The following is a 25,729-nucleotide window of genomic DNA, read 5'->3' as shown; positions in this document are numbered from 1 at the left end:
AAAAAAAAAAAAAAAAACCCCCCCCCCCCCCCCCCCCCCCCCCCCCCGAACTGTAGAACTCTTTTGAGCCTTGCTTTGGGAAATCTACCTGACCCATCAGGTTTTCCAGTCAATTAATCCATTAGAAAACAAGTTTAATACATTTTCAAGTGATGATTGCATAGCTGAGTTAATAGGCTGCTTAATTATCCAGTATTTGTGTTCAGTTGGGCCCCTTTTTTAAAAAGGCTGACTTTGTGAGAGGAGATAGTGGTTAGAGGAGTTGGGAAGACAATGGCATATTGTGAATGGTAGATATAGGATGAGTGGTTAGATCAATGGTTTAACTTAAGTAGAAATATAAAATAAAAACACTTGAATTAAAATGGAGAGGGAAATACATCGCTGTGGAAACAAAGAATGCATAGGACATGTCAGCCAGCGGTTAAGGTCAGGATACTTTTGAGGGCCAGAGGCAATGCTAATCAGTGGTTCAGGGGGCTTATGTGTGTATGTATTTTATTGTATGTTTCTTTCTGTGTCTGCACATTACTATTCTAAGTCCTTTGTAGTCAAGACCTGCTTTGCTTTTTGTCTTCTGAAGCTCTTAAAATTTTGGATCAAGCGGTTATATATGTGTCTAATCTTAAATTCATAGGTTGTCTAGCTGTAATTAAGACCTGAGGAAACTTGGACTGCTATAATACTTACAGTTTAGACATAGATTAATATAGGTCCATCACTTCCTCAGATAGATTATGGTGTAATGTGCTTATGGGAGAGAGATACCTTCTTCCCAAAATATTTGGGGTTTCTGTACTCTAGCTATTATCTTGGAAAAAGGGTAATTGTTGATGGCCATTAAGGACCCTTCAGCAAAGTAATTAAGTATGAAGAAACATTGGTATTTTTATACTGGAGCAGTTTTTTGTTCATTTAAGTTGTGCAATAACATACACTACCTATCACAAACAGTATGCCTGTTTAAGGAATACGCACAAACTTCTGTGATAAGTATTGTACAAATAATCTATTTACAAATATTTTTCCTTACTAACACCTAATTTTTAAAGTTGTCTAATGTCTTTTATTACAAAATTTTATAAGCTTATCAGGAAGTCTTTTAGCATTTTTTTAAAACGTGACTGAGAATGTGGTTTTTCTAAGCTAGTTGCACATTATAAGCAGGGTGGGTCAGTTTCATTAACTGTCATGTATGTTTTTTTTCTCTCTTGTGCCTCCTGTTTTGCCCTTAGGTGTTTTTAAAGGACATCACAGCGTAACCTTTGGAATACACCAGATAACTTCATATTTGCATGGATGTCTGTAGTTACAGTCTACTTAGTTCAGTTTTAGTAGATGTTTAAAGAGAAGCTGTGAAAAACTGGCTGTACTATGTATTTCACTGTTCATGTCTTCCTAGCAACCTGTCATGACAATTCCTTGATGCTTCTGATTGCAGGTGATCAGATGCTTTGAGTTCAGGATCTGATGTGCATTTTTCTGTTAAGTTTCTGTCTCAGTTAAAATGTTAAATACCTTTCAGACATGAAATGTCTTTTGGAATACTTGTTGAATATTCATGGTTTCACTTTTCTCTGATCTTTACAGCTCCTGAATTATTTTCTTTGTGGAAGTAGATTTTTTTTAATGCCATACAACTGCTTAAGATCCCATATATTTTTGTTTCTCCTAGCTAAATGTAATTTAAATGCATATCTTTTCAGCTAGGCTTTTCTTAGTTTTCTTCCAGTGCTGCTGTATCTGTAGTAGGAGAGCGCTACTTACAGTTATGATGCCTTGAGATCTTGGGTTCCAAAAGCATTGCTTTAAATTCCATACCACTTTTATTTAATTCTTTACTTATTCAAGATCAGACTAGATATTTTAGCAGTCATAGAACTTGATTTAAAAAACATGTTATTGGATGGCCTGTGGGGACAGTGTAATTTAGCCTTTAAAATCACCAATAACAGTGGAAGATGCAGTAATATGTAATAGCAGAGAAAAATACTTGTCTATATATCTACTATCCTTACTAGTCTGTCTTACAAAATGCTTCACCAGATGAAGCCTTTTGTACATAGCTGGATATTCTCATCCACTTTTGATCAGATTTACAGACTCATGAGTACCACTCTTCCATTCCCTTCCACCTCTGAAACATTCCTATTTTGGTAGAGCAAAAGTTGCACAAGTAGGATTCTCTGGCTTCTAGGGGTGGCTTATATCCACCCATGGTGGAAGTTTAACTGTATTGCGAGAGCAGGGATAATCTGAATGAGTTTCTGCTTCTCTGTCACCTGTGGTGCTGGGGATGCCTGAAGTATTTGGCCATTTTTAGGGAATAAATGTTTCTCAGACCTTTTGTCGCAGATCTATGGTAGGAACTCTGTCTTGTGCTGTGGAATCTCTGTGTATCCTTACTATTGCAACATTTGTTTTCTTTCTGCCTAAACCAGAAGCCAGTAAGGGCATCAACATTTAAAACTTGAGTCAAGGAGTAGGATAGCAGTGAGGTGAGGTGGTTTGTTAAACAAAGTGTTAATGACTCATCAGCTGTTTTTCTACAAAGTATTGCAGAGCTGATTATAGCCAGCCCTGCGCTTATTAACCACATAGAGAGGGTCTGCTTGTCTCCCTTACCCAAGCTTTTGAGCTGTCTTTTTTTCCCTGGTAGAAGTTACAGGTTCTGTCCATGTGAAAGATAGTAAAATAGTTATCCATGATGTTCAAAAGTGTTTTCAGACATAGAAATGCCATGTAGCTGAGAGAAGGACTTCACAAACCCAAGCAGCTTGGTGGCTCTACATTGCCAAGAAGGGAAAAAAGCGTTTTGTTCCATCTATGGACAAGTACACTTCATGCGTTTGGGAAAGATTGAGACAGATTATTTCAGCTGCTTAAAAAAGTATTTTAAGACCTTTTGCTTCTGTTTCTTTTTGAGCAAAGTTGTGTTAGCTGTTTACAGATGTAGTTTGCTGTCACTTGCCATATGCTCCCTGATTAATTCTGCAAGGCCTGTCAGCTTCAGATAATTTAATTTTCTGTGCTTTAAAATGACATTCATTATCGGGACATGAAAAATTTAAATGATTAACTGCAAATTATGACTAATAAAGTGTCTATTTTTTTGTTTGTTTCCAGAGAAAAGCAGAAAGCTGAAGTCAAGGACAGAAGGGTTTTAGAGATTTTGCAAGCCAAAGACAGCAAAATAGAAACCCTAGAGCAGGTTTGTATTATGTTTAAATAGACCAGTTAGGAAAACTTCTGTCATTGATACCAAATTTATTTTACCTAAGATGTGAAAATAGTTTGCTGTTGTCTTAAGGTGAAATTTGCAGGTGATTCAGAGATTATAACCTTCTGATAAAGTAATAATTAAACTCTTCTAAGCTGTTCAAACAGTTGATGTTTCACCTAAAAAGTCCCATATGATTTTAGATGAAACTTCTTCTGAAAAGTTTTATCGACTCTTTGCCTTATTTTGCCTAATTGACTAATCTAAACTTGGATTTTAATCTAGAAGAGTTCTGGCTATGTTTAGGTTTGTAAAGTGCCTGTGGTTTGGAAGGATTTGCCATCCTGACAAATATAAAAATAAGATATTTCTAGAGTAATGAGGACTAAACATGTAGTATCCTAAAAGCAATACAGCTATGTATTTTACTGTTACTAAACTATAAAAATATTTATTAAGTTAACTGTTAGCATAAACTGTAAAACAATACTGACAAATCCAAAATGTCATACATAAGTTTTACATCATGTGTATTCTCTGTTGAACTGTTCATTCAAAACTGAGTGCTGTGTATCAGTAAAAAAAATTTTAAATGAAGACCATGTATTGAGCCAAGCCGTGGGTGAAATTGAGGAAATATGAGCACATTTTTCTAAAAATCAAAATAATTATTTGAAAAGTCTTTGATTACTTCATAGTATTTGAAATATGATACTTATGAAATACAACACTAACAAATACTAAATAAACACAAGAAAACAATAAACGTTGCACCTTCCTTTTCTCCGTGAATCTCAAATGACTACCTTCTCAAGACTATGAAGAGAACAGAATGTGCTTTTCCATATTATTAAGAATGTTAATAAGAAAAAAGTCATAATCAGACCAAGTGTGATATGGAGAGAGAGAAAAAGAATTACAATTACTTCACAGATAATAAAACTGATACCAAAACCACAAATTGGGTGTGCTTTCAGATGTCTGAATCTTGCAATTCTTGGGGATAAAAGGCTGATTGATATGTAGTTTTTCATAGAATCACAGAATGGTTGAGTTTGGAGGTTGTCTGGTTCACCACCCCTGCTCAAGCAGGGTCACCTAGAGCCAGTTGCCCAGGACCATGTCCAGGTGGCTTCTGAATATCTCCAAGGATGGAGACTCCACAGCCTCTCTGGGCAGCCTGTGCCAGTGCTCAGTCACCCTCACAGTGAAGAAGAGTTTCCTGATGTTCAGAGGGAACCTCCTGTGTTTGACTTTGTGCCCACTGCCTCTTGTCCTGTCACTGGGAACCACTGCGGAGAGCCTGGCTCCGTCCTCTCTGCACCCTCCCTTAATGTATTTACACATTGATGAGATTCCCCCTGAGCTTTTTCTTCTCCTGCCTGAAGAGTCCCAGCTCTCTCAGCCTTTCCTTATAGGAGAGTTGCTTCAGCATCTAAATCGTCTTCCTGGCCCCTTGCTGGTCTCATTCCAGTAGCTCCATCTCTCTTTTGTACTATGGAGCCCAGAACTGGACACAGGACTCCAGGTGTGGCCTCACCAGTGCTAAGGAGAGGGCAAGGATCACCTCCCTTGACCTGCTGGCAATACTTTGCCTAATGCAGCCCAGGATGCTATTTGCCATCTTTGTCACAGTGGTACTATATTGATGCACGGACCCCAGCATACAAGGTTGCATGGGGTTGTTCCTCCCAGGGTGCAGGACTTCTCATTTCCACTTGTTGAATTTCATGAGGTTCCTTTCAGGTCATTTCTCCAGCGTGTCCAGCTGCTGAATAGCAGCACAACCCCCTGGCATATCAGCCACTCTTCCCAGTTGTCATCAGCAAACTTGCTAAGGATTTGCTCTGCCTAATAATGCAGATAATTAGTGAATTTTCTTACATTTCTGATGGCCCTTACTAGGGTCTTGCTTAGTTGAGGTAAGTTTTGTAGCCAGTGGTGTAAACTGAGGTAGGTTTCCAGAGTTTACCTACTTCTGGCTTGTTCAAAATAAACCTGATACACCTACGTTTTTATAAACCAGCCATGCATGATTATTCCTGCATTTCTACCCTATCCTTAAGTGAAAGAGAGAATACCTGTGTAAGAAGTTTATAAGGATTTGTGTGTGGTGATGTGCTTTTAAGAAGGGCTGCCTGCTGTGGCAGCTTCTGAACCTGTGGTGTACATCTTCATGGGATTGCTGTCTGTGGTTTCAGATCAGTTTCAGAAGCTGAAATTGAAATTGATCGAAATCTGAAACTGATAGTGTGATGCAGTTACCATTGGGAAGTAGAGAGAAGCTGAAAATGTAACTAGAACCAAGAAAAAGTGGCAGCCGGGAAAAGGAGGCTTTGTAAAATAAAAGGAAGCTTTGGAAAATGATGGGAGGAGTTAACAGATGAGGAGGATGGAAGCTGCTTTTCTGATGATCGTCACAAGTTTAATGCATGTTGTAATACAGCCCTTTCAAATAGCTTCCCTTAGAGTATCATTAACTTGGGAGGGCTTGTGAAGGGCACCAGATGGTGCCAATGGCCAGTGCTGTATATAAAAGCTGTGTACAAAGGTGGTGTCATTCTGACCTTCTTGCCTCATCCATTGGCTGGGATGCCACAGGATTGAAACAACAGGGGGATCAGTTTCTGAGTTTTTGGAGTGGTTTTGGTGGTTTGGTAATCAAAGTCTGGAGCTGGCATAGAGAAAAATGTACTAAGGAGCATTCTCATTTATTTTGTTTTTTTTTTTTTAATTCTTTGTTCTTTCTTTGTTCATCTAAGGAAAAAAATACTGTTTGTGTAATTAACATGCAAGTAGGCTGCTTATGGAACTGTGAGTTTTGACAGTAATGACAATGAATGTTCTTTTCTGTAAACTGTAGACAGCAAGTCTTCAAGGCTGTGTATTGCATTCTACCAATCTGTTATGTCTAGGAAGGTGAGATTATCCAGTCATTCTTCTGCTGTTTTTCCCTTCCCCTTTACGCATCATACAGATATACCAGTTGCAACAATATAATTTGTCATAGGGTATTTATTTACTAGGAATTTCTGAGTCGCCACCAAACAGCTGATTGTATGAATCCATGCTGAGTAAGGGGAAAAAAGGCAAATAAATGATGTATCTCATAATTCAACATGTATGTAAGCTGATATTGCTGCCAGAAACAACAACAAAACCCTAGAAGGAGAACATGAGATAATCTTTCCTCTCTTGTATTCTGCTTAGACTTTGTGCTGACATGCCTAAGAGCCCTTTTAAAATTACTGTAAATAAGAAAGCATATTCTCCAGACCCTAGGTGAGATGCATGTAGTTATTTAATACTGAGAGCTAAATTAGCCTTATTTGCAATGAGATATTTCAACTGTTCGAAGGGTTTCCATTTTAATGGATATTACTGACGATCAAGTAAAATAATTAATTTAGAAACTTATGACTGCGAAGATGGTATTTAATCACTTTTTTATAACCTAAATGGGAAAAAAAGGTGCTCAAATATTCATGAGAGTGGGACTTGTGGCTTTAGGGGTAAAAATCATGTAAATCACAGTTTTGCAAAACTTCTGCTGTCTTAATATCTTTGGAATACAGTACATGCATATTATTAAACATTTTAAATATGAAATAATGTGGAGCATTTCAAAATGTACCGTTCAAATAAATAGAGTTTTTATTGAAGTGCTTAAGTTATTTTTCATCTATTAGTGCACATACATTCAGTACAAAATATATTGTATTGGAGTTTTCCATTGTATTTTTCCCTTTGTTCCTTCTTTTTTATAATCTTGTCTTTGTAATTGGTAACTTTTGGTCTTGGTAGTCACAGCTGTGCCTCGTCTGGCATATACATATTTATTCTAAATGCTGTGTGGTAAAAATCTTACTTCTTAAAGGTTGGCAGCTAGATTGCTATACTGATCTTATTACTGTAATTTTTGTTTTACACAGTGGCTCAAAACTCTTTTCTCAGTAGTTACGTACCCTTGCCATATATCTGTGCGTTTCAAGGAAAACGATTTCTAACTGTTGCCTTTAAGTGGGTAACTCACTATCCAAGAATTTTAATTATTATTCTTCTGAAGGCTGACTGCTGCAGATATCTTTTTTCATTCTCCCTTTTCTTTGGAAACATTTCTTACCTGGTGTATTTAATTTATAATATTTGTGTATGTCTCAAATATGTCACTGGTGCTTTTTTTTTTTCTTTTAAAACAAGGTGAGGTTTTTGGAAGAATGCATTAAAATTTTTGAATTTAAACAATTAGTTTAGAGGATAATGTGGGAACAGGGAACTGAGTCTTCTGCCATCCATGCAATAGATGAATTAAAATATCCCGTTTTCCTTAGATGAAATTAAAGATGTGTAAAAATAGCAGTAAACATTTTCTGTCTTCTATAACTTTGTTAATTAATTAGGTTTCATTTTTGATCTGGAGGAACTAAAGCTAATCTTTTTGTCCTAGACCTTGTAACGTTTCAAAACCTTATCAACCCCATACTCCAGAGGGGTTAAAATAGTACTAGCTTGCCTCATTATCTGCATTTTAAAATCTTGAGCTTGCTGTGCAAATCTATATTAAAGCCCCTTTAATGGGTCCAATTGAAAGAAGCATAATTCTACCTTCAAGCATTAATTAACACTAATAAATTTTTCTTAACTTTTGTACCTTCACCTGATTGTATTTTTCTTTGTAATAAAATGCTGTTATTAAATTAAGACAAATGTATACACACATTATTGCTATCTAAACACTTTATTTCCAGTAGCATATAACCTTGATTATTCTTGTGTAATGAGGGACATGAGGATAATTTCGGTAATAGTGAGTTTGGGTAAATGTGTCAGTAGTGATGAGATTATGCGAAGTTTATAAACTCATTGCAAAAAAAGTTTCTCCAGTGAATGAAATTTATAGATACTGCAAGTGAAGAATATCTGAGGACACTGACACTTTTTTTCCTTAAAAAGATCATTTCACTCAAGTTGTACCTTGGAAAAGGGATTAGCCTTCAGTGGTGAAACCTGTCTGTTTTATGTAGCCCCTTTGAACTACATCAGTGAATTATCATATGTCTTTGTGCCTTTCTGCTTGCCACCTTTTAGTTAGTTTGCTCCATAAAATTGAGGGAAAGAAGTCTTGTTTAGGAGCTGGCCTGAGTGAGAAAGATGGGGAGGAAAATATATTTATTATTCAAATAGTTGAAAGTTGCTGATTCTGGTTTATTGATAGAAGGCTACCTGAGGTGGGTGGTATGATGACTATGACTAATATCTGTGGGCTTGTTTGTCTGAAGAAATTAATAAGCTGTAAATTACAGTGTACCTTTACAGCTCATTAGTACTTTTGTGTGAATTCCCGGTAGGAATGCTTTCTCTACAAGTTGAAGATGTGTTTCTGTGAGGTAGCTTACTCCATTTTGAGGAAGGAGTTTTCCTACTTCATCAGCAAAAAAGCAGCTATATTGGGTGTTCGTACAGGTGTGCTGTAAGTCCGAGCTTCACCTTTTCATTAATTTGCCTGTGTAGCCACGCCTGAAGTTGGCTAGAGAGCTTCTGGATCTTTATTACTCAGCCTTTGTGTTCTCAGTGGTGTTTCTACAAAGATAGCCTGAAATGATAACTGCACTTGGGTTAGACAGGAAAAAGTACAGTAAGTAAAGAAACGTGATGTTTCTTGTCCTCTGCCCATTCCACTAGTTTGAAATGCTCAATTCTTATGTTAGCAGAGATCAATATTCAAGCCTGGAAAGAACAGGGAGGTCATCTATATGATCTCATTCATCCTGAGGGGAGCTGGGGTCTGGTTTGGGAAATTTCTTGTTCAATCCAGGTCAGAATAGTTATCATGTAGCCAATTAGAGTTACAATAGGATAGCCTTTTTTTCTTGAGATAAAAATGATTTCTAAAGCAGTTTGAAACTGGTTTTGCTGTAGAAGAGATTAACTTCTTAACTCTGTTCAGTATATTATCTGGTTGCTGTAGTGACAATTTTTTGTTGTTGTTGTTAAGTCAGTATAGTTTTAAAAGGGTGAAGCTGGATTTTATTCCCCCTTTAAGGTTGTTGTTGATCAGGAGTCCTTTCATATATTATGGCTTCTTACCTGAATACAGGCAGATTTCCTCAAGTTCAAGAAAATTGTTGTTGCTTAAGGACCAGGTAGCAGAAAGAAGCATGCAGTGCCCTTTGAGATTAGGTTCTGCCCTTATGAATCTCCTGACCACACTTAGGAAGGATCAGCTGTAAAGTTGATCATAGCAACAGCTATCGTTTATTTACTACACCTGATCTGGTAGCATTGATGTATGTGAGTATAGTGAAATATTGCATTGTCAGGAGTAAATGCTAGTAGGTATTGTTTCCTGCAGATCTCACATAGTCATGCGCACTACCAGAAATGGAGGCTAACTCACTCTGAGGACCTTGTATAGGCCTTGCTGAGGAGGAAAGTATCCAGCCTAGTTCCATCAAGATCGTGGTCCTCAATGAAGAGAAGAAAAAAAGCTCATTTTAGCAGATTGTTGATTTTGATTTGGAATTAGTAGAGAGAATAGGGGGTAAGATGGTACTTTGGATATTCTGCTGTCTGACCTAGAGGGCTGGGCTGCTGCTTTCCATAGTAGAGAAAGTATCAATGTATTGGACAGTGCTGCTTTACAAGCGCCGTGTTTTATAGGTCCTGTAGAAAATCCAGTCTGTCCTGGTGCAGAGAATCACTAGACAAAAGAGGAAAGGGGCTTTATTTAGAGCAGCTGATGGTTAAGGTGATGTTAGAGCTGTGGCAAGATTGTCAGTGTTGCCTGTAGTTACCCTCAGAGCTGTCATATCCTCATTAGAGGAAAGTGGATACTTAATCTCTAAATCTAGCAGATGCATTACTGCAATACATTCTATACTGGGAGGGGTGCTGGATTTATTATGAAGCTACAGCTTTTCTTTTTTGGCCATGCTGTCTCATTTCCAAATTAGAGGTGTGTTTTTGTGAAAAACTCTTAAGTATTGCCCCCTTGCAGCGCAAGGAGCTTTAGTATTCCTTGTTTCAGAGGTGGCAAACCTATTGCGCATATGCTAGAAACAGTATTTGGCTCCCTTCTCAATGCAAAAATGCAGCTGCTGGCAACCCTTGCTTGCACTACGCCTGTGCAGCAGAAGGAACCAGCAGAAGGGATACAAAGGATTGTAGGATATCGTAAGAAGTGAAAAGAATAGTAGAGCTTGGTTTTTCATGGAAGAGAGAAGGAACACGCTGCACTGTAGTTGTAAGGAGCAGCTTGAGTGGAATGAGAAGGTGCACATCATAAAGCAGTTTTGTCAGTGCTGTGACCTACTTAGCAGATTGCTGGCTGGAGATGGTTCCTTTGCTGCTAGTGAAAGTGATGTGCTAGAGTTGCAAGATACATAAAGTCACAGTTTATTTCTACCACATGTTCAAATACTAAGAAATTCTGTCAGGTGGTTCAATTAAGATAGCAAACTTTGCTGAAGACACCAAATTAATCACATCAGACAAGTCCAAAGAGGGCAATAGGGAGCATGGTATTTATAATACATTATACTGTTTGACCCTTCCTTAATCTATGGGTCAGATGAGAATTCAGGAGCAAGACCGACTAGTGGTAGAGGAGTAAGTACGTATTCCCTACCTGCAGGATGAAGTCAGCTGCTCATATTTCTGGTCTGCTTCTCTGTAGAACCATTTTACTTGATCCTCTTAAAGAGCTTTAAAGACTCTTCATTTTCTTTTCTTCCTCCTGCAAAAAAGACCTGCCCTTTTTCTCCAGCACAAAAATGGTAGGTAAGCACATTTGAATGGACAGTTTTTTGAGAGTCTTTTTCCTTGTATACATCTTTAAGTTACCATGGTTTATTTCATGTCTACTATTGACAGAAATAAGCATTCAAAAATTCTCATTCATTTTTGGGAATGGTTTTGCAGATGCCTGCTTGCAGCTTCATACTTCTTTTTCTCAGAAACAATTCTTTACATTGTTTAATCTCAGGGAGTCCTAGAAAGCATGGGATGGAGTAAAGAAGAAGAAACAAAGTTCTGATGGTATGAAAATCAAGTGAGCTACCCCACGTCAATTCCCCTCTTTTTGCAGGTTTTTTATTTATTTATTTAAGAGTGTTATAGTATAAGGGCAGGTGTGAAAAATAGGAATTAATAATGGGATATATACTCATAATACTATTGCATGAGTTACATTTCAATCCATTATATGTCAGTTGCTATTTTTCTGTGGTTTTTTCTGTCTGTGTTAGGAGTCAAGTTCTAGGCTGAATAGTTCACTGTGAATACAGGCATCCTTTGGAAGGATATTCTAGAATCAGGTAGCACTGTTGGCATTTTGCATTTGGAGCAGTATGGATTTAAAAATACCTTGTGTTTTTATATTGTAACTAGCTAGTGTCATTTTTACTATGAAAGGACACCACACGGACTGCAAAATGCAGCAGATGACTTCTATAACATATGGTTACCTTTTCATGAATTATTTACATAGAACTTCTGTTCATCCTACATCTGAAAATAATTAAAGAGTCTAATGAATAGTCATGAGATGACAGAGAGCAGATTTCTTTTGTTCGTTTTGGGTTGGGTTTTTTTGTTTTTATTTGGTAGGACTGTATGAGACTATGACTAGGTATGTTATTTTTTAAATGTGTATGAGTGTTCAAATTTAGAACCAACAGTATTAATAAAGCTGAAAAAATCTAAAGAGAAATTTGAGAAGGCTAAATCAAGGAAAGCTATGAAATGTTACTGGCACATTTTTAGTGGTGTCTACTTAATGTTCAATTCTTGCTAGAAAAATGAGAATTTGGAAAGCAAGGGAGAAAGTAGTGTGGTAAGTCAACCTCAGCTATTTGGTTGGGAAAGATATGATGAAAGGGAGAGAATAAATATGTAAATGTTGAAGTAGGAATTTTGAGGAAAAGAAATTTAAAAGAGTGAATTATATTTTCACATTTAATTTGTAATAAAATAATTTCATTAATAAATTAATTTTGTTTCTGCTTAAGATGTCAGGACTTCATTGAAAGTCACTGCTTGGGGGAAAATACAATTTTTCATCAGTTCCAGTTATGTTGTGTTCATTTTTATTTTTTATATACTAGAAGTGTACTAGTGTACAGTGAAAGCTTCTGATAAAGAATGTAATTAAGAAAGCACAGAATATAATGTTTATTTGTTACCTTGATCCTTTTGGTAGTGGAAATTGAATGCATGTCCCTTCGTTGCAATCATAGATGGACATCTTTAATATTGTGGTGCAGAGACTTGAGGTTTTTTGTGAAGTGCAGCCAATGACAGAAACAAGGTGTGTTGTTGCATTTCTGTATCATTAGCAGCTGCAATGAAGGATATATGTGTCAGCTTTGCATTTCTGCTAGAATGATTTTTAGGGATATTTTGATAAACTATCAGTAGGTATTTGAGTTACCTTCTTGATGTGAAATGAAACCCACATTTTCTGAACTTGTATAGAGGCAGGTATGCAATACCGACTCAGTAATGCAGTCTGATCAAATTTCAAACTGCAGAATTATGAGTATTTTTTTGGGCTTTCTTTCTCCCTCCACTCCAAAAATGTAAAAATTTGGAGAACATTTAATGCAGTAATAGCATGTACAGCTGTTGTTTCATAGTCCTTTCTGCATGCTTTTTATGTAGCAGATTAAAAAAATCTTTCACTGAAGACTGGAAGTTCAATGATGATATCTGCAACATCAAGCATTCCATAACTCCTGGTAGTTTTTTCCTAACTTGTATTCTTTTTGGAAACAGACTCCTAGCATTAAAAACTTATATTTTTGTTGCCACTTTCACTGTCTCCAAACGGTTGTATACTATCTAAATTGACAGTGGATAAAAATGAAGTTTAGTTAAAAAACTTTTTGTATATCTATTCACATGAAATATTGATGGATAATTATGAAATCCTACTGCCATGAAAAGACTCTGAGGTGTTCAGAGCCAAGACAAAAAAGGAGTATTTTTGCCCTTCAGTTTTGATCTGTAGTTTCCATAGCTCAGTTTCTCAGTTTGACTTAGCATGTGATATGAAAGTTCCTAAAGAAGAAGTAATTTTTGCAAGTAAACAATTCGACGTGATTAGGGAAGAAAAAAAAATTGTACTATGTTGTAGCTAAAGAGATGCCATGGGAAAGTTAAAAAATGAATTCTGGCATGACAGTCCTCTTAAACGCCAAAAGACCTGCCCCACCAGGTTACAGTGTTTCTTTGTATGTGCTGTTGCCTTGAGCATTCTGTGCTCCAGCGGTATACAAGGGATACTCTTTGATTCTTCCCAGCTAAACAAAAGGCAAATTCACTTCTAGAATACAGTTTTCTTTCTTGTATTTGGAAGTTTGTCTATGGAAAAACTTTGGAAGTGTACTCTAGTTGTCTTAGTTATATGAGGGGTTTTTTTATAGTTCTGGAGCACCAAGCTGTCAAAAGCCTATTGAACATTGCTTTTTGTCCTGTTGTATTCAAACAAGTATGACTGCAGTCAATGCAAAATGTAAGTTGAGATTGTTCTTGTGTAGCATTAGCCTGTCTTTTATGGTATCTAGATAAAAACAGTAGATGCTGTGGGAATAGACGAATTCCTGATGAGTGTTTTTTATGTGATGAAGTCTGTCAAAATAATCTCATGTGGGAGGTTGCCTCATGTGTTGATCAGGTATGGTTTCTGCTGTTTCACTTGCCTACCAGAGTAGGGTAGTCTTTTAGGAACACTGCTTGTGTTCTCTGCTGTAAGAAACCAGTCTTTACTCTCTTCTTCCTATTATACAAGGTAATTCATAGGTTGAGGAAGCAAAGTGCAAAAACAGCTGCACAGGCAAAGGCAGATGATAATTTGCTTAATTGTCTGTATCTCAGACATTCTTCTTTATGACCCTTATTTCTACCCAGTCACGGCTCCTGAGTAATACTGGATTTTTTCCCTTCTTTATAAGCATGTGAAACGAGCAGATAGGAGAGTAAAAGTTCAATTCATTTAGAGGAAAAGATAAGAGTATACAAAGTGGTACCCAAGAAAAATGCTTTGAAACATAACAGGATTTTTTCCATGCAGGTGTGACTTACCTAATGTTTCACTACTGCTGCAGTAGGTGACTTTGTAGATACTCAGGTGAGTTTTCTGCTTAGTGATTGATGTGGTATATTTCCCTTTTGACTTAGTCTTAAGTGGGTCAGTTGTAGGGATAAGTAATTAGTGTGCAAGTCTGATTCAGGATAATCTGTCTGATTATCCTGCAAAGTATGCAAAGCAAGTAGCTTATTTGAGTTTAAAATTTCATCTCAGCAATATGGAACAAACATTTGAAATAGCTAGTTGCACTTTCGTACCTTCATGTGTCCATTCATCCTTCAAATTGCTGGAAAACATCCCATTCCAAACAGGACCCAAAGATCTTTGATTTCACTTCACAAATATACATATGCTTACCAGTTTCCACACAGTGTATAATGAAACCAAGTAGTAACATGCTGTAGTTTGTGTAGTCAAAAATTAGAGGCCTTAGAGAGCTGGAGCTTCACTTTGAGATTTTGTGAGACCATGCATTTGTGAATTTTTAAATCTGTTAGAGCCAGTAGGCTCTTTCAGATAGGTAGAATTTCGAAGGGTGTTCTTCAAACATAGACTTTGTCTTGATAAATGTTGAACATGTAGTAATGAGCTGGAACGAAGGCTCAAAGGAGCCACTTACTCAAATTCTATGAGGACCTAGGGAGTGGGAGGGAGGCAAACAAAATAACTGATGCTTTCCATGGTAATGTGGATTCCTGCCTTTTTAAAGATGCAACTAAATAATCTCTGCCAGCAACAACTTGTTTCTGTAACTGTAATGATATATCTGAAGAGCAAATACTTTGCTTTTTGAATCGTGAAAATAGAGCCTGGTGTCTGATAGGTTCAAAATATGAAAGAGGGGAGACCTTAGTTAAGAGAAAGTTCCTTAATTTTATTATCCCTTCCTTAATGTCTGCTGATAACAAACTAGGCTGAGAAGGTTTATGCACTGGGTTATATCTCTGAGAAAAATTTCATATAAATTTTTGAATTTGAAATTCAGGTTTAGTTTTTCTTTAGAGGACATGGAAGAATGATTATGAATCTATAATCTTAGGCAAACTTTGACTGAGTCTGTTCAAAGTGCCAGTGCTGTAGAATGAGTCTCTGTAGGGGAGTTAGTTTTATTATAAAAAATAAACAAGTATGCGTTAGGTTTGAGATTAAACTACAAATTAAATGCTGTTTTAAATACAAGCCAGTTCTGTGTGGTTTGGGGATTTTTTTTTGTCTGCTTGGAATTAATGACATCTGAGGCAAAAATCCAAGATACGAGAATATGAGGTTTCTGTATTTTCTTTCACATTCCTCTCAATTCTTGTTCTCATTTTTCCATTCTTTCCAATTCACATTCACTTTCCTTTCAATGTTTTTAAAGACCATTGTTGGAAAGTACATAATTTTGTATATTCTTTGAATTCTACTGTGGCTGCCATTGAGTATGAAGTACAACAAAGATAGTTATTTTTTTTTCTTGATACGGTGAAATTTTTAGCATGGGAAAAAAAATCCTTCATGCTTCGCTACACTATTTACTAAACATCAGTTCATGGTTGTTTAATATTTGCTACACAGGTTAGCTGGATTACATTACCTTTCTCATGTGCTGAACTGGTTGCAGGGTGTGTTCTTGCTTGGACATATTTTCCGCTATGTAGTGCGGTAGGGGGTTTTGTTTATTTTGTGGGAAATGTTACCATATTTGTAACAGTGTGTGGATGGAAGTAATGGTGAGAGGGATAAAATAAATTTACTAAGTATGGAGGAACAATGTATAGAAAAGATTTGGAGATGGTAGTAGGAGAAAAAATAGAACAACAAAAATATTTGCAAGGAAGGTGGAAATGTAATGTGTAGAAATAGTGAAGTCTACAGAAGAGAGGCAGATATTCAAAGTAATTTGGAAAAAGTTACAACAAATGTGTCTGTTAATAAGTAGAAAAATGAAACAAACAAGGAGGGAAAGATACAATCTACACCAATAAATAAAGTCATCTATATTTTTAATGACTAAGACATTTGCTAAATACATAGATTAATTTCACTGTACATCTTCAAGTATATTTTTCACATGCCTTACTGTCACATTAGCTCACTAGTGGCTTAAATAATAATACAAGAAGAAATTATTTCTGCCAACATTAGTCTTAAAATCAAATATATGAAATTAATGCTTTTTGTATGATTTAACTCTGGTAATACTGAAAAAGTTCATCAGCTGTTAAGCTAGCTGTCAAATGTTACAACAAAGTGCAGCAGGAAGGGCAGAGAAGATTTACTTTGTACTCAGTAATTGTTTGTGTGGAGTAGGGAGAAGAGCTTGCATATCTTGAGGAGAAGCTAGTACTCAAACTGCTACTCAGACTCTCAAAATTGCCCCATCCTTCTGTGGTTATTGCTTTGTGAACCGCTTCCTTGTACAGTGTGGGTGCTCTGGATGCCAACACACTGACACTGTTCCAATGCGTGGAGTAAGGCCTGCCTACCCCTCCACAGTTTGCTTTGTATGCAGGGCTGCAACCTGTAATACCTGTGTTTCTTCTTGTGAGTGAGTTACTTTGAATTTAGTGGTGACAGTTACTTTTTTTGCCCTAATTGTTACATGTAACTTTACAATCAATGGTTGTTGAATATGTATGAATATGACTTCAAATGTATTGTTTCACATGTTTTTTTCTCAGCACATTTTCGTTCTTTTTCATGTGTGACATAGATGTGAACCATATTTAACCATTTGGAGTTTGCAAATCTTTACTTATGTTATCAGGAGTATTGTGGAATAATCTAGAGGTATATCCTTTTGTTGATAATTTTTTGTTTCTGAACACATTTCATTTAGCTTGTATATTAAAGTCAAAGCAGTTGCATTTTTGTCCTGAGATAAGTTTCAGCTGTTTCTTACTACAATTACACTGTTACTGCTAGGAAAATGTTTTAGGTGAATGCCATTTTGATTTAGTAAGGGAAAGGACAAAACAGTACATGGAATTAAAACAGACTCCTGAAGACAAAAGTGGAGTTCTAATATGCATTTAAGAGTGAGGGTGGTTTAATATGAATGTCATAAGAATAGAATGCAAGATCTAACATGGAGAGTTGAAGTTGTTTTTTTGATGTCAGTGAGATTTTACTTTGTGTGGGTACACTAAGCTGTTGAACGGAGTTGTATTGTTTTTCTTGAGCTGCAAATTCAGTTAGACTTAATTCCCTTTTTACAACTATTTTGTATCGTAATCTTTTCGGTTGCCTCACTTAATAGTTATTATCTTCATGAATTCTGGAGAATTTTGAACTCTACTTTTTGGCTTGATTTTTAGCAAGCTAAAGGTGCAAGTGAAACAGTATTCTAAATGTATCTTAATCCATAAGCACAAATATAACTTCTGCAAATGATTGCCTTCGTCTAAGCTTGACTGAATAATTTCCATTCAGTTCTGCATTTATGGGCTCTTCTTTAGGAGCAGCAAGATATTCAGTTCCCCATTTATGTTACTAGTTATATAGTCATTCAGTTTTGACTATGATTAAAGTACTAGTGAAATTAAAATAATGCTATAAAACTACTTATACCAGATTGTTAACATTTCATAGATCTAAAATGCACAGGTCTAAAATCCAGTACATGCATGTTCTTTTACAATTGCTTTTTGTCTATTACAAGATTTTTATTTTTTTTTAAATAGACTCTCACAGGACAGCAGCAGGAGATAAACAACTTAATACAGAGAAAAATTGCTGTGGATGAGGAAAATGCCCGTTTGAAGAATGAATTCAGTAACTTGAACCAGAAATTTAAAGATAAAAGCCAAGAACTTAAGGTATATTAACTTGTACATAGTTGCATAAGACTGTAGCTTTGAAGTAGTTCTTTAAGCAATGTCAGCCTTTGTGGCACAGAAAGTGACAAGCTTGGAGAAAAAATTGCCTTAGGCCTTGCTATACTTTACCATTTTCTTACATACCAACTCCGAGGAAGATGCTTTAAAGCCAGGAATCCAAGCTTTATAACTTTCAGATAAATAGTTAATGATGGAAATGGAGCAAAGAAAGTAGGAGTGTGAAGATGTGGCTTCTTGTAATTAGATTCTGATGGGACTGGCATTATTAATTGATAAAGCCGAGGTCTGGGAGGATATGTCTGTGTGGGTCTCAAAAATAGCTGGGGACAGCATCAAAGGCAGCTTGATCAATTAATGGGCTCTTTGCAAATGTGTACTCATCAAAGCTGTCATCCAGCTGAAAAATATGACCCTTCCACCTGCATGAAAGAGGCCAATAAAAGTACACAGGTGACCTTGGCCATCAAATATAGAAGAAGCTGCTGTGAGGGTAAAACTGCACAGTTTATATTTGCTGATTAGTTCTCACTTTTTTTGTTTATCGGCCCTTGTGGTACTGTTCTACAGGACACTGAGGAGTGTGCACAGAAGAAGGAAGAGCAAAACAGACTGGTTATAAAAAACCTGGAGGAGGAAAATAACGGATTAAATACATGCTGTGCTGACCTGCTAAATGACCTGGAGAAACTGAGGAAGCAGGAGGCACAATGGAAAACAGAAAAATCTGGCAATGATGTCAGAATAAAGGTATGAAGTGGAATGGTTTGCTGGATGTTATTTCAGAATTAACTTCTCCAGACGTTTTCACTACAAGTTATTTTCTTTAAATAACAAGTTATATATATTCAAATCTACCAGTGGGGACTTGCATTCATTTATATTCCTTCACTTAAGACCCACAGCTTTTTAAAAATTGATGTTGCAAAGCAGGAATCTGACTTCAAATAGTCATCTTAAAATGTAATCATTAAAAAATAAAATATACTGTATTTTAACGTAAAATATATGTGTGAAATAATAAAAGCTTAAAAGTGTTATCATTCACATTTTTTTTTCTCAATGTGTAATTTACTTACCTATAATTTGGTTGCAGTAGACTTGATATTTGTTGTTTTGGAAGAAAACTTTAAAACTTTAACTGCAGTTTTGAATAAATTGTGTTCTAGCCTCCAGAGGGCTCTATTCTGTGAGAGGCCTTATTATTACATATAATATATTAAGAAGTTATTTTCACTGTTTATGATAAAATGAAAAAGGAAATAATTGAATACATGGTACAGAATATTGTATCTTTTATTTAAGTGATACTTTGTCTGGTTTGCTGGTGAAAATTGGCAAGTTCTTTTTAAATTCCTTTAAGAAATAAGCCACAAACATGGTACCGAAGTGTTTGATGGCTGCTTATACACCTGCCTAGTTAACGAATTCTTTTTATTTACATGGTTAACGAACACTCACAACACTGTGCTCGTTTACACTATCAAAGTATATGACACTGTGGTATATTCAGTGTAGTAACTATCTAATGAACATCTTGCCCAGAAACATCTTTTTTCTCCACTAGCAATTCACGGTTTTGATGACACTTCTGATTATTGTGCTGATGGAAACCCTTTGTAAAGAACTTCATTCAGTTCTGTTAACATGGGAATTAAAGTTCTTGCAAATTGAGGCCTTTGGAGTGGTTACGATGAAAGTATTATAGGATTCCCAGGACAATGAATGATTTGTTGATACTTGGGGGAGAAAATCCAGTGTGTACTAAACAGATTTAATAGTTTTCAAGTTGTGAAATGTAGTGCTTGTAATATTTGATAAATTATTGAAAATCATTGTTACCTACACCCTCAATGAAAACAGTCAGAATAATTTTTTGTGTATCTGTCTTCCTGGCTGATAAGGCACGCTGAAGAGACGTTGCAAAATTCCACGCAGGGACGGACGACAGGACACCAATATGATGATCAAAGTCGCCAGTTTATTGAGCCTAGCTCATCATTCTTATACAATTCTCTAAGTTCCTAAGAAGCTTTGATTGGCTGCTGCATGCAAGCATTTAGTGTCCACGCGCACAAGCATAAAATGTGATTGGTTATATCGACACTGTACACGCGTATAAACATAAGATATAGTTGGTTATACTAACTCTGTACACGCGCATAAACATAGGACATAATTGGCTATATTAACTAAAACATGCGAAACTTGTCTCAGTCTAATTGGTCAAGATAAACTGCCGAATTGAGGTTGTTTGTGCCAAGTTCCCTTTATCGTGGAATGCGCACCTGTGCTTTTCTAATTGGGATCTTTCTTTTTCTTGTCTTCCTGTTCCTTCTGTTCAAGGCCTTCCAAAGGCGTCTGGAATGCTCTTGTGACCGTGAGCTACTTTCAGGCCCAGTCACTAAGTTCCATATAACTGACTTCTACAAAGAGAGAAAGGCGTGTCACAACCATGTGATTCCAGGGATGGGAATAAGTAGTGTCGGTGTTTCAGAGTGGGGTCACAAGCAGGTTGAGGTGACAGAGCGTGTCTAGAGCGTGTCAGCGGTAATTTCTTGAGATGGGTATTCCCTGAGGCAACCAGGAATGACACACAGCTGGATCTGCTGTTCACAAACAGGGAAGTACTGATTAAGGAAATAATAATGGCAGCCTTGGCTATAGTGATCATGAGATTGTGAAGACCAAGATCCTGAGAAGATGAAGGAAGGAGAGTAGCACAGTACTGACCTGGAATTAAGGAGCAGAGTCTTCAGCTTGTTGAGGGAACCAGCAAGTGGAATCCCATGAGAAGCAGCACTGAAGGGTAAAAGAGCTCAGGAAAATTATCAAATCTTTAAAGACAGCTTCCTCTAAGCCCAAGTATGGTCCACGCTGATACTCAGGAAAACAAGTGGATGTATCAGGAGACCAGCTTGGCTAAACAGAATTAATTGCCAAACTCCAGTGTAAGGTGGGGGTGGAATGCAGTATTCAGGAAGTAGAAACAGTGAAAGCTGTTCTGAACAAAGGAGTTCAGAAACATTGTGTGGGCACTCAAGGGTGGTGGTTACCTACCTGCAGTTGAGATTTGCAAGTGATGACAGGTATAACAAGAGTTTTTTTGCACTACTTTAGTAGTAAAAGGCTGAATAAGGAAAATGGGGGCGTGTTGCTGAAAGGGAAGGATGAGTTAGTGACAGCAGGTAATAGATACAGCAGAGGAACTGAATGTTGTCTTTACCTTAGTCTTCGCCAACAAGATTCCCCCAAGCATTTGTGCCTAGAGGCAGACTTCAAGGAGAACTACTAAGAGTGGATGAACTGGGAAGTACCTGAGAGAACTTGACTAGTACACATCCATTGGATGAGCTGAACTGCATCCAAGGGTGCTGAGAGAGTTGCCTGATGTCACTGTCAGGCTTCTGCCTGCCATCTTTCAAAGGCAGTAGAGTTCAGGGGAGGTCCCTGATGAGAAGCATAATCCAAGAAAAAAGGTTGGTTGGCCTCACTTCAGTCCCTGGGAAAATCACAAAGAGAGTTGTCTTGGAAGTAATTTCTGGGCACATAGTTGAGAAGGTGACTAGAAACAATCATGGATTTATCAAGGATGGCAACCTGGGCAACCTGATTGTCTTTTGTGACAAAATGATTGTGTCTGTGGACAAGAGGGAAGCTTGGATGTGACTGACCTTAAGCAAGATTTTTGACAATGTCTTGCTGTGTTCTTGTGCCCAAGTTCAGATGTTACAGCTGGATAGGTGGACAACAACAGGTTTAAAGGAACTATTTGGATGTTTGGGTTCAGAGAGCTGTGGTTAATGCGTTGTACTCTGTCTGTAGGCTGGTAAAAAGTGGTGTACTGCAAGATCTGTCCTGGGCCTGTCTTGTTTAAAATCTTTATCAGTGACCTGGAAGAGGGGACAGTGAGCATGCTCGTCAAATTTGCAGATGACACCAAACTGTGGGGAAGTGAATGTGCTTGAGGGCTCTGCTGCCATCCAGGGGGACCTTGACAGAAACAGGCCAACAGGAGCCTTAACCAGGACAAATGATGAGTCTTTCCCTGAGAGGCAGAGCCCTGCAGCCATAGAGAGGCCAGGGATCAGCTCTGGGGGACAGCCCTGGGCACTGGCAGGCAGCAAGCTGCATCAGGGCCAGCCTTGTGCACCAAGACAGCAATGAGGGCCAGCAGCACCTAGAGAGGCAGGAGCGGGGCATGGCCCCAAGAGCCACAAGAGCCAGGGGAGAAATCGACCCCCTCTGCTCAGTACTCTAGGTCCTGCACCCATTTTTGGGTGTAGTACAAGAAAGATATCAGTAAGCTGGCTGACGGTGAGACAATGGGCCTGGAGACCTTGCCTTGTGAGGAGAGGCTGTGGGGACAGGCTGGTTCAGCCAAGAGGAGGGATGGCTCTGGGGCTGTGGCCATCCAACAGCATCTCCAGCACCAGCAAGAGGGGGGTGGAGGAGACACAGCCAGGCTCTTCACAGCTCTGTGTGGCAGAAGGGTAAAAGGCAGTACAAGCTGAAACAGGAAAAGCTGAGGCTGGAGATGAAGTGAAACCTTTTCCCAAGGAGGACAGCTCAGGAGTGGGGCTGGAGCCCAGGGAGGCTGGGCCATCTCCATCGTTAGGAGATTTCAACCCCTGACTTTGTGAAGCCCTGAGCAGTCCTGTCAGACCCCCTGGCTTAACCTGCTTTAGGCAGGGTCTGTGACTGGAGACCTCAGTAGGTTGCCGCCCACCTGCATGTGTCCATGGGTCTGATGACCCAGCTTCTGCCTTTCTTGCCCCCCTGCCCCCCACCCCTTTTTTTCCCCTTTCCCTTCTGTGATGTTAGACAAGTGACCATACACCTTTGCTAGAGGACAGAGTTAGGTGAAGTTGATGATCTCACAAGACTATTCCAAGGATTGAGAAGCATATGAAAAATACTACCTGCAAGAGGGAAATGTTTGACCTCTAGGAAGTAGTAATATGTTGCTTCATTGTTTTTTATCAGTATTTTGTAAAAAAATGATTTATAAAAACACGCAAATTCCTGTAAATATTTGCTTGAAAATTTAAGATACAGTTTGAATTAATTTCTCACTCTGTTCCTGATGTTCCCCATTTCTATTACTCTGCACTCAAGAATCAATATTGGATGCCAGATTGGCTCTTAAAAGGATGCTTATAAACAATAAAGAATAATAATTTTCTTATCCACAGTGGCCAGGTATGACAATTATCACACTATACAATATTGGGCTCCAGATAATGTTCTAATATATACACCCCGATATAACATGTCTCTGAAATGCTTTCAAGAAGTAATCTATAAGCAAATTCAATAATGGAGTTGTATTGTTTTTTCCAAGTGATTGTAAAAATGGTTATAGATTAAAAACCATTTGAATTCAGAAATTATATCCCCTTCTGAAAGTCAGTTCTGCCTCTCAGCCTTGAGTTTGGGAATTGAACCAGCATCTCTTTTTGTACACATTTTTCAGTAATAAACACTATATTTAACAATATTGTAGATGATGTTGTATGCAGACCGTATTTATGTTAGTCTCCTATATCTGTGGAAGAATAAAATGAAACCTTATCAATGTGAGCTACCTCAACATTGTTTTTAAAATATGCATTAGATGATAAAATTGCTAGGCCTAAATAACAGATTTTTCTTTTGGAAAAGTGGCCCTCTGTTCAGAGACTGAACTAAGTGTTACAAGCCCCCCTTGTTTTTTTTGTTTTATTTTTTTTTCCCCTAGTCTTTAAACCATCTTCTATGCAGAAAAGTGTCACTTGTCACTTTCAAACACTGGTTGTTTCCAGTTCTACTGTAAGCTGAATTGGTGTATAAAATTCAGCTTTTTCAAACTGAGAGGAAAAAGATTCTGTGGCTAGTTTGTCCACTTAACGAATATGTCTTTAAAGATTTTTCATATTAGTTGAAATCCCAGTGAGACAGATTAACAGGAAGAGACCTGATAAGGTGGCTAAAAAGGTGGCAATAGTGTTTTATTGTTTGTCTTTCCTTTGTATACCTTCATATAAATAATGTACAGTGTACAAAAAATTAACATAGGGCTTTGCTTTCTGCCTTAAAGTAGTTCTTGAGAATTACTCTTCTGTGCTTTCCAGGGTTTAGATCAGCTTTCTGTATCTCCTGAAAGTGCACGAGTGGAAAAGCTGTCAATCAGCCACTTTATGCATGGATGTGTCTCCATATTTAAGAATTAAATAGGCATTTGAGTTATTTTGTTGTTCTTTCGGTGGAGCTTACTTAAATTATTGTTTAAGAATAAGAAGAATCTATATTTTCCCAAACTTAGTCTGTCACAAAAGACTTTGTATGTAGACACAAAAAATGTCACACTGGTGGATATTAAGTGGAGGTGTGATCTAAAAGATAGTGAAATTGCTTACTGTTTTGTTTTTCTAGTTAGCAAATTACTTGTTAAAGTTCTTGAAATCTGAAGGTGGGAGCTTTTAAAGAAACAGGGAGAAGTGTCTTATTTTAAAATTAAGCACTCTGAGAAACAGCCATCTCTGTCAAGAGGAGCCTGAAATTTTAGTTCCACTGAAAAATGAGGATTTTATTGAGATTGGACCTTGAAAAAATACTCTCACTTCTGTCATAATACATGACAAGAAAAAACATGAAAACAAAGCTACTGTATTTGAAAGTGGCTTTCTAAGGATTTGAAGGTACAAATAATGAAACCTAAGTGTTAATTCAGTTAATTATGGACAGTGAGTTCATAATCTATGCACAACTATGCTGCCTCATGCCTTGTCTATGTGTTATGCTTTTCATGTTTGAAGTTCTTTTAAATTCACCTTTTCTCTGATTTTTCTGAGTTTGTAGTTCTTGGGCTTGAAGTGATCAAAATATTCCTGTAATGTTTTACCTTAAATTATTATTCTGCTATTTATCTTCATTTCATTTTAGTTAGGATCACCACTTTTCATGGCTAGAAATAATGACGAGACTTATTTCTGTACTTTGCTTTCAGTACTGTTATAAAGAAGTATCACATCTTTTACTGTGTCTTGTATTTTTCTCTAAGGCATTTTCTTCATCATATGATTGAATTATTAGATGTTTTGACTTACTGTGTTTTAAATAGCACCTACTTTGCTTTAATATGCTTTAAAAGATTGAATTCTAAACAGTCTATATGTACAATTGAAATTAGCTTTAATTTCAATATCAGGCTTAGGAGAATTTGTATTTAGCAAATTTTCAGTCTGCATGTTTACGCAATGAAACTACCTTCTCAGCTACTCTATCAGCTAGAAGGCAATATAATAAATTCAACATTATTAAAAAAAAATGGAGATACTAGAAATTGAGTGTAAAAAATTATAGGTTATTTCATAATCTTAGATTTCTGAATTTGATACAAAAGCTCAGTATGTACAAAATGCCTCAATATATGATATTTCAGTATATAAGCTATTTGTATGACCAGTTCCTCCTTACCTCTATTTTCATGTTTTGCCCTTTCAGTAATGCTTCCAAAAAAAGTCAAGGTTTCAAAATAAGTTCACAAGGTTGAACTGATTAATTTGTTAGTTGAAATCAAAATTTGAACTCCCGTATGTCACAAATGGGGCGAAGTACTCA

At 37.1% G+C, this 25,729-nt stretch overlaps 1 protein-coding gene across 1 annotated transcript in view; it reads left to right on the top strand.

The window, feature by feature from the left end:
- The window catches only part of CNTLN (centlein, centrosomal protein), a 197,384-nt gene that overhangs the window by 27,056 nt on the left and 144,599 nt on the right, over positions 1–25,729 (top strand). Inside the window, exons 3-5 of the mRNA XM_010568763.1 lie at positions 3,127–3,211; positions 17,975–18,109; positions 18,698–18,877. Of these exons, the coding sequence (XP_010567065.1) occupies positions 3,127–3,211; positions 17,975–18,109; positions 18,698–18,877 (400 nt within the window). The remainder of the gene's footprint in view (positions 1–3,126; positions 3,212–17,974; positions 18,110–18,697; positions 18,878–25,729) is intronic.

Source organism: Haliaeetus leucocephalus, unplaced genomic scaffold (genome assembly GCF_000737465.1).
Source record: "Haliaeetus leucocephalus isolate CR32 unplaced genomic scaffold, Haliaeetus_leucocephalus-4.0 Scaffold254, whole genome shotgun sequence".
In the NCBI taxonomy this organism is placed as follows: domain Eukaryota; kingdom Metazoa; phylum Chordata; class Aves; order Accipitriformes; family Accipitridae; genus Haliaeetus; species Haliaeetus leucocephalus.
Note: the sequence above shows the minus strand (reverse complement) of the source record. Positions and strands in the feature narration are given on the sequence as shown.